The 8,956-nt window shown below is 65.8% G+C and overlaps 1 protein-coding gene across 9 annotated transcripts in view; it reads left to right on the top strand.

Annotated features, from left to right (window-relative positions):
- Positions 1-8,956, top strand: part of IGSF9B (immunoglobulin superfamily member 9B) — a 71,927-nt gene that overhangs the window by 27,815 nt on the left and 35,156 nt on the right. For 6 of the 9 annotated variants that reach the window (XR_008966172.1, XR_008966171.1, XM_057378780.1 and 3 more), the window contains exon 2: positions 7,948-8,145. Coding sequence is in view for 7 of the 9 variants with exons in the window: in XM_057378780.1 (XP_057234763.1) it covers positions 7,948-8,145 (198 nt within the window). In the remaining 2 variants the exon portion in view is untranslated. Of the gene's footprint in view, positions 1-6; positions 145-7,947; positions 8,146-8,956 lie in introns of those variants that run through there. The other 3 variants (XM_057378785.1, XM_057378784.1, XM_057378783.1) reach the window with 1 other exon arrangement.

The raw sequence follows: 8,956 nt of genomic DNA, 5'->3' as shown, positions 1-8,956 counted from the left end.
CAGCCCGGCCCGGCCCCGCCCCGCCCCGGCCGGGCCGCCCGGCGGGCGGAAGATGCTGCGCACCGGGGGCCGGTAGTACTATGATTTGGTATGTGGCCGCTTTGGTAGCAAGTGTGCTCGGCGCCCGCGGGCTGCCCGTCCAAGGTGAGTGTGGCCGGGGGGATGTTCTCCGCCGGGGTGAGCTCGGGAGGGGCCCGCCGGGGTCTGCGGGGCGGCGGCAGGGCCGCCTCTGCGTGTCTCCCCCCCTTCCCCGGTGTACCGGATGCGGCGGGGGGATGCGCATGGACCGGGAGAGATGCGCGCACCGCGGGGGGGGCATCGCGTCCCGGGGAGAGGGTACCGGGAAGGGGCTGGGGAGGAGGGTAGGAGGGGGTACTGCGGCTCCGGAGGGGGTTTTCGGTGTTCGCGTCTTCCCCGCTGCCGGTGCGGGGACCGAGCGCTTCCCGCTGCGGCGGGGCGCTGGCGATTCCTTCATCCCCCGCTRCCGGGGGGAGCCGGGAGCGCCCGGCGCATCCTCCCTCCGCAGGCGCTCGGCGGGCTTGGCCGTGACCTCCCCGAGGGCAGCGGCTGCAGCTGGGGAAGTTCGGGAAGCCGCGCTCCCGGTGCGGCTGAGCCTCTGCCCAGGGCTTGGAAATTCCCTTTGGGAGAAAGCAAGCGGGTGCGGGTCCCGGCGGGGGGGAGGCACGGCTGGCTGAGTGTCCCCCTTGATCAGGGATGGCCAAACGTTTCTCCGCATTCGGATTTCTTCTCTCATCCTGGGGAAGCGCCTGCGGCAGCTCCGGGGGGTGCGGRCAGCGTTTGCCCTTCCCTGCAAGGGTAGCCCGGCTGGGCAAGGAGAAACGCGGGAGGGATTCGTCGCCTTCCCCTGCAGCGCCCCGGCTGCGGGTTTGGGGGTGACTTTGCTCCCCACCCCCCCGCCCTGGAGAGGCTGCCCTCCTTCTCCCCCCACTGCAGGCTGGCTGCTGTGCTGGGGTAAACTGAGGCACAGGGTTGTCCAAGGTCAGCAGGGAGACGGCAGCAAGGAATAGCCCTGATTTTCTTGCTCTGGCTTCTTTTCCTTCAGCTGCCAGCCCCCTCCCACCCCTCCGAGCCATCCCTGCAGGTAGAGGGGAGCTGCCTGCCGCTGGTGCAGCACCGTCCCCCATCTCTGCCGCTGGTTCTGCTCTGGGCACAGGGTTATACCTGCGTCCCGGCGGTCCCCGCCCGGGATGAGACCCYGGAGCTGTGCCCTGGGTGTCACCGCACCCTGCCCATGGGGATGCAGTGGCTGCCGGCAGCAAGCGATGCCTGGCTGGCAGCCACCACCACTCCCCTCCCTGTGGCGTTGGGGACGCTGCCTCGGCGGGCACGGGTGGGCTGGGAGGGGGCACGTGYCGGGGTGCTGCAGCCCCCCCAAATTCACAGCGCTCCTCGAGCCCAGTGGGTCACAACTGTGCCACGCCACAGTCCCTTGTCCTCCTCGCCTGGCAGGTGGCTCCTTGGAGGCAGGGGGGTGTGTGTGTCAGGATGGGGCTGTCCTTTTGGAGGTGCCAGGATGGGGCTGCCCCATTTGGGGGTGCGTAGCCCCTCTCKCTGAGCCGTGGCCGGCTGCTGCCTGCCTGAACTGCGTGCTGCAGTGTGGTGAGGCAGCGTTTGCAGCAGCGGCTTGCACGGGGATGCTCTGCCGGGGAGAGGAGCAGAGCAGCGAGTTCAGCACCTGGGAACTTGGAAATACCCTGGAGCCGCTMGGAAGGGGCTCCGGAACTGGTGCCGGGGTGGGTGGGTGCCGGGAAGCCCCGGCACGGGGGATGCTGTGCGTGTGGAGCAGCGTGTACGTGATGAATGAACACGCCGTGAGTAATGCGTGGGTGGGTGCCGGGGGAGGGGGTGCTGCGGGCCGGCGTGGCCCCCGCAGGGACAGGGAGCCCACGGGACTCGCCCCAGCTGCTGCAGCCCCTTGGCCCCAGCACTGTCCATTCCTTGTGGGGGGTTGTCACCCCACATTGCTCGGGGACAGGGCTTTGGAGAAGAGCTGGGGCTCACCGTATGCCGGTGCCCTCCCCGGGGCTTTTCCTCTTGCCATGGTCTTCCTCCCACACCGCTTCCTCCTTGCCGAGCTGAGAAGCAGCGGTGCTGGCCCTGAGCAGCCTTCTTGCCTGGCTCTCCGAGGGCTTTCTAGGCGTTAATCGGCTCAGAGAGGGAAGGAGGGTGCRTTATCCCCTCTTATGGCATGGGGGAGGAGAGCCAGGACGTGACCGCGCMGGGAGTGGGTGTCAGAGGAGGGATCCGGCCTCCTGGCATTCCCAGCAGTGCCGTCACGCCGAGGGGCTTTTCCTCCCTCTCCCACGAGTGTGACGCTGTGRCACCACTCAGGCAGTGGGGATGCTCGTGGATCCAGCAGGAGGGTTTGCAGAGGGAGGATTCGGCTCTGTGGAAGAGGCTCCCTGGGCACGGCAGCGGGCGATGGTCCCGGCGCTGACCTTGGCCGCTTGGAGTGGCTCGGTGTGGCGGTGCCAGCGCTGCGTCCCCGGCTCGCTCCCGGCGCAGAGCTTTTGGGYTTTGCCTCTTTGGCCGTGGAGGAGTCTGGACCGGGAGCCGCTGGATTTGGCACGCGCGGCTTTGGCCCCGCTCTCTTCTGGCAAGGGGATGGTTTGGCACCGGCAACGGCCAAGGGCGTTGGCCCGGCTCCCGTTTCCATCATTCCCTGGAGGTTTTCTGCTCCTCTGGACCTGTTGGATGGGAGCGTGCRGGGCAGGGAGCGTCTCGCTYGATGACTTGGCTTGCYGGAGGGTTTCTGTGGAGATGCTTTSCCGGCTCGGTTGCCTTTTGACTTGGAAGATGCCGCTTCGCTGGTGATGGCTGAACCCTGCAAGTTCCTCTCCGGAGCTGTGGCGGGGTGGAACAGCTCCCGCTGACCTCCAGTTCTCTACCTTGGAGGTCATGCCTTCAATGCTGGACGAGAAGCCCTGCAGATGGGCAGGCAGCGGGCCCAGCCCGTGCCACGCTGATGGAGGAGCCCTTCCTCTCCCTTTCCCTGCGGTAGGCATCTCCCRAGCCGGGAGCCCGGAGCGCCCAGCTGGCCTTTGGAAAAACAACTCCCTTCCTCCCGCTCCTCCATGGAGAGGCTGGCGTTGGTGGGAGGGCTGCCTGAGCCAGGAACAGCGTGATTCAGGAGCTGCTGGCGGGCAGCTCGGAGTGCTGCCTGCATCCCAGTTTCCTGTTGGAGGGCTGTGAAGGCACCGGGATGGTACCCGCTGCTCTGTGGGGAGGGCGATGCCAGCCCGGCAGGGGATGCTGGTGCCATGTGGGGCTGGGCTGGGGGCACAGCACCCTGGCAGCGCTCTCCAGCTGCAGGAGGTCTCCTCTGGGATGGGTTTCAGCTCCAGCTCCCACAGTGCAGCTGCTCGTTCGGCCCCGTGGCACACGGAGGGAGCTCACGGGGAGCGCACAGGTAGCTCTGCCCGTCGTTGCTGGGAGATGATGCCTCCCACGAGGCAGCTGCTGTGTGGTACCTGGGGATGCTCTGCACGGGGCTGGTGGCGATTAGAGGGAGGGGGCACAGGGGACCCCCCGGTGGGAGTAGGGTGACCTCAGAGAAGTCATTTTCATACCTGTTCCATCTCTGTACCTCTCAGAGCACCACCCTGTGCTCCCATGTGCKTGCTGAGCTGCTGCCYGGCCAGCCACATTCCCACCTGTGCYATTCCAGGGAGCAAGAACCCACTGTGGGGCTGCATCCCATGCATGCATTCCCCTTGGGATGCCAGGGCAGCTGCCTGCCTGCCTGGGGATGGTGGTGGTGGCACCCCTCATGCCCAGGAATGGGGTTCTGATCCCCATCTCGCTGTGAATGGGGCRCCGAGCCACCCCTCAGAGCTGCTAATCCTTCTCCTCCCTGGCCCCGYGTGACCTTGAGGCATGTCACTTGACCTGCGCGTCGCCCTCCATCCATCTGGAAAATCGGGTTTAAAACGCAGGAATCGCGCTGAAAGCCCAGATGCTGCTTTCCAGCTGGGGGAGGGGGTGAGGGCTGCGCTCCCGGCCCCGGGGCTGCCCCCAACCAGGGGACAGGGGGATGCTTTTGGSGGGCTCTGGGTACCCCACGACAGGCAGAGGGACTGGGTTTGTAATGGGGAGCAGCCCCCACTGAGATATTTAGGGGGGCTGCAGAAGTGGGGGGCAGGAGATCTCCCAGCACCCCCACCCTGCCCTGGCAGCCAGGGTCCCTGCAGCACACTGTCCCTGTCCCCTACCCTGCGCTGCAGTCGCCTCCCTCTTCATTTCATGGCRATGGCTGCCTGCTCTCCTTCCCTGCTGGCCTCCATATGCCACGCTGGTGGCCTTGTCCTCAGAGATCCCTGCCATATCCCGCCTCCACCGATGTGAGCGGGAGGTGTCAGAGCACATCTCGTCTCGGCTCAGCAGCGAGGAGAGGTCCACAGGCTCCGGGCCTCATTCCTGCACCCTCAGCTGTCCCCATGGAGGGGCCAGGGGTGTGGGGCAGCACTGGAAATGGATAGTGGTGCCTCTGTTAGCAGGCTGCAAGGCGGTGGTGGGTCAGGACAGCATCCCCTCTGTGCCCCAGGGCATGGGTGTCCACTGGGCCGGGCAGGAAAGCCTTGCCAGGCGTTAATTCCTTTGGAAACCACTCTGCCATGGCCGCGTCCTTCTCACGAAGCACCTGYACGAAGGCTCCTGCTCCAGCGAGTGCACCTGAGATGCCTTCATCTTCACCRAGCCCCGTGGCACCTTCCACCTCTGCCCTGGGGCTGGGAGGAGCTGGATGCCCAGATCCAAGCGAGGGTCTCCCCATCCTTGGCATCACCATGCTGGGGAGCCCCGCGGTGGCACCGTCTCGGTGGCGGCAGCCTTCCCTCCTCTCCCTTTGGGATGCTGTTCAACTCCACCTCCGCATCTTGTATTCTTGCCTCCTGGCACGCGGCGTGCTTTTATTTTTCCTGGATCTGCTTGGATGACGAAGCCTGTTGATTTACTTGTTTTTCTTTACGAGGCATCCCCCAGCTTCACGTGAGCTCCTGCACCGAGGCGGGTTTGGGGTTCGCATCCCTGCTGCCGTTCCCTGATGTTGACCCCGTTTCCAAACTGYGGGTTAAGCCTTGAAACCTCTCTGAACTTGGCTGGGAAAATCAAGTGGGTTTAAAAATACCCYGTCTATTTGTGCTCTGTTTCTTCTGGCGTCTGCGGGTTGTTTTCAAGCGTTTCCCTACGAATGTGGGGGTGAGAAAACACTTTGAATCAAGAGCTGCAGTCTCCATTGCTCGCTTTCTTCGTGGCCTGGACTTGGAAGGAAAACCTGGCCRGGGTTGGGACCGCAGGGTTGATGGGCTGGGAAGTTGAGGAGACCCAAAGAGGGTTTGTGAGGCATCTCCCCATGGCTTTGCTGGCGCTCTGGAAGTGGGGACAGGAGGGCACGGGGCCGGTAGCGGGGCGGGTGGCAGCTGGGGAGAGCCGGGGGCCGGTTCTCTGCCGTGGCTGCCAGTCGGCCGTGCGCTGGGGAGGCGATGCTCAGCCGTGCGTGCAATTCCCCACCGGCCTTGCGATCAGACACCGGCGCTGCGAGCTGCCGGGGATGACCTATTTTCCTGTGCCCGGGCAGCCCTGGCCAGGCGTGGGTCCGGCGGAGCGGCTGGCTCGTCCCCTGCCCGGGGACGTCACCCACTGCTCTGCCAGGGAGCCACTCAGGGGTTCCTGGCGTGGTGTGACTCCCTGGCGCCCATCCCCRGGGTGTCTGGGTGGCCTCTTGGGCAGCGAGCTCGCTCCAGCTGGGCGAACCTCAGCATTCCAGGCTCCGGTTGGTGGTGAGCTGCTGGAAACCAAGATTCCATCCCGATACCCCAGGAACTGAAGCRCTGGGGTGGGTGGGGGGCTCGGGAAGGGGTTGGGGAGCTGCCCCTTCCATTTTCTCCTTCTGCTGGGTAGAGGATGTCGCTTTGAAGGCGGYGAGGTGCTGGGGACCTGCTCGCTCGGGCAAGGCGGCCGGGGAAGCGTGTCCTTGGATGCTCTTGAGCAGCACGTGATAGCCGCTGTCCCCGATCGGTGCAGGAGGACCACGGGCAGCGAGGGGGGATCCAGCCCTGCAGTGCAGCCCCCACCCCTCCCCGGATGGGCACAGCGGGGTCAGGACGGCTTCTCACAGCTCAGCGCCGGGGTGGCAGGGGAGGGCTGACACCGTCCCTGCTGACAGGGTGCGAATGGGAGCTCATCGGCGATGCAGCGCTAACGAGGGATGGAAAGGTGCAAGAGTGTTGTCGAGGCGGTGCAAAGTGTGTGTGGGGGTGTGCGTGCACATTGCACGTGTGTGCTCAGCGATTTCCCCCAGCCCCGGTGGGCTCCGGGTACAGCTGGGGCTGTGCGGGACCCCCGGGTCTGCGGTACCCCCGGTTCTGCAGGACCCCGGTTCTGTGGGAACCCTGGCTCTGTGGGACCCCCGGCTCTGCAGGACCCCCCGGCTCTGCAGGGACCCCGGCTCTGCGGGACCCCCAGCTCTGTGGGACCCCCAGCTCTGTGGGACCCCGGCTCTGTGGGACCCTCGGCTCTGTGGGACCCCGGCTCTGGGACCCCCCGGCTCTGTGGGACCCCGGCTCTGTGGGACCCCTGCAGCAGGGTCGGGTGCCTGCAGAGGGTGTGCAATGCAGCAGCTGCTCTTTGCAGATGGCTTTCCTCACCCACCCCGTGCCACCAGCCCGCCTTCCCAGCTCAACAGCCGCCCGTGCCCAGTTTGCTGGTGGCGTGGGGGCTGAGGACGCTGGGGTGACCATCGGGCTGTGCCCCTCTGCAGTGKCCACCTTGTGCGTGGCCGGCTCTGCCCGTGTCCTTCCTGCGGGGACGCTGGGCTGGTGGGCCCGTGGGGTGGCACATCACGGGCCTCTCGCCGGTACGCGCTTGTGCCAGAGCCAAAAATAGCCGGTGATGCTCGGTGATGCTCGGCTCCCGCGGCGGGGAAGCGGTGATGTCACTCGCCGCCAATCACCGGCGGCCCCGAGGAGCAGCGCGGAGGAGTGGGAACGTGCTTCCCCGAGCATCCCTCCCCGAGCATCCCCCCCGGAACAGGCAGCGGCCGCGTGTGCCAGGAAAACGGGGAGCCCTTCCTCGATGGGCAGGGCGATGTGGGTCTGAACCTAGTTTTGGGGACCCCCCGTTTGGCTTCCCCCCAGCCCTGGGTTTCCCTCGCTCTCCCTCTCCGAACGCTGTGCTGAGGATGCAGCTTTGCTGCTGCCGGCAGAGCGGGATGACGCCAGGCTGCAGCGAGCAGGGCGGCACAGCCGGGGTGGAGCAGCCTGGGAGCTGAGACCAAAGTCCCCTGTAATTACCCAGCCGGGAGGGGCAGGGTGACAGACCCGACGCGCAGGTCGCAGACGGGTTTCAGGCGTGGGGCTCTCGGGGATGCCCGAGGACATGCGGGCTTGGCTGGAGCATCGCTGCTCTGGCGGCCCAGCCCACCCTGGCACCGGCGGGAGAGCTGGATCCGTGGGCTGGCACAGCAGAGCTGTGGTCAGTAGCCCCTGAAAGCTCAGTGCCACCCGCTGGAGGATGCAGGGGCACAAGCTGAAATTTTCCCTGCCATAGGGATACCAGCCCGGATGGTGCTGCCATGTGGGGAGCAGTGTTAGGCATGCTCTGTGCCCCTTTCTACTGAGAGAAAGAGGTCCTCAAAACACTTATGGGGTTGCTGGACATCACCCTGGCACAGAGGTTGGGAAGCTGTCCTGGAGCAGAGTGTGCTGATGGCCACTGTCCCTGTGGTAACTCGGGGTTGCCTTGGAGCTGAGTAGAAAGGCTTGGGACCCCATTGTTTTTGGGGCAAGGGATAGCCAGGGGCTGCCTGTGTTGGAGACAGGTGGCTGGGGATGGGCAGTGCCTCTGCTGTGGCTCTTCTGGGGGTCCTGATCTCAYGCTGGGGACCAGCAGTGGGATCAGCCACAGTTTTTTCCTTCGCCCCCCCCGCAGGTGCCCTCGGCTCGAGGGAGGAGCCCGAGTTCGTGACCGCTCGCGCTGGCGAGAGCGTGATCCTGCCATGCGACGTGATCCACCCGCTGACGGGACAGCCCCCTCCCTATGTCGTGGAGTGGTTCAAGTTCGGCGTCCCCATCCCCATCTTCATCAAGTTTGGGTTTTACCCTCCCCATGTCGACCCAGGGTATGCCGGTGAGTCCTGGGGACACGGGGAAGGTGCCGGCTCCTGGCTGCGGCACGGCCCGGGGTGCGCGGCTCCGCTCCATCCGTTTTCTGTCAGAAACCACGCGGGCTCTGCCTCTCGTTGCTCGCTTTCCACCCAGTTGGTTTTAATTAAGCAGCAGTGTTAGGAAGCCAGCTGGGCTGCGTGGGACGGGAGCAAGCGAGGCAGAGAAAGCCGGGGTGACGCGTGGTGGCGGTGGCTGCTGCTGCTGCCGCTGCACCCCAGAGCAGCTGTGAGCCCGGGGAGGGCACGGACGGTGGGGATGGAGCCAGGGCCACGTGCTGGGTGGAGGTGACAGGTTGAAGCTGCAGAACTCGTGTGGCCTCTCACCAGCCTGCTGCCTGTGACACGTGGCCGGTGTCCCCTGGTGGGATCTGTGAGCTGGAAACCAGCCCTGAGGAGGTTGGTGTGGCAGGACAGACCCACTGTGGTGTCCCTTTCCCTGTGGAATGCTGTCCTGGAGATCCTCTCTGAGTCTGATCCTCCCTCTCTGCCCAAATCTAAGAAATGCTGCAGCAGGGAGGATGCACCAACTGAGCCCTGCCAAACTCAGCTCACCAGTGAGTGATGCCACAGCCCGGTGGTCACTGCGCCAGGGTGGAAGTTTGGGCTGCTTTGCTCCTGACCCAGTTTTTGGGGCTGTGCACAGGGTCAGCTCAGGGCCGCCCTGCTTTCCGGGTGTCTCCCAGGCGGGGGCAGGCTTTGGGGCACACCCGGTGCCGGCTGTGCCGCCGCCAGCCCCTGGCTGGGAGCAGAAGGCCGGTGTCGCTGCGGGCAGAC

Source organism: Malurus melanocephalus, unplaced genomic scaffold (genome assembly GCF_030028575.1).
Source record: "Malurus melanocephalus ecotype Western Australia unplaced genomic scaffold, MMel_1.1 scaffold_374, whole genome shotgun sequence".
In the NCBI taxonomy this organism is placed as follows: domain Eukaryota; kingdom Metazoa; phylum Chordata; class Aves; order Passeriformes; family Maluridae; genus Malurus; species Malurus melanocephalus.
The sequence above is the reverse complement of the archived record's forward strand: the minus strand, read 5'-3'. Positions and strand labels throughout refer to the sequence as shown.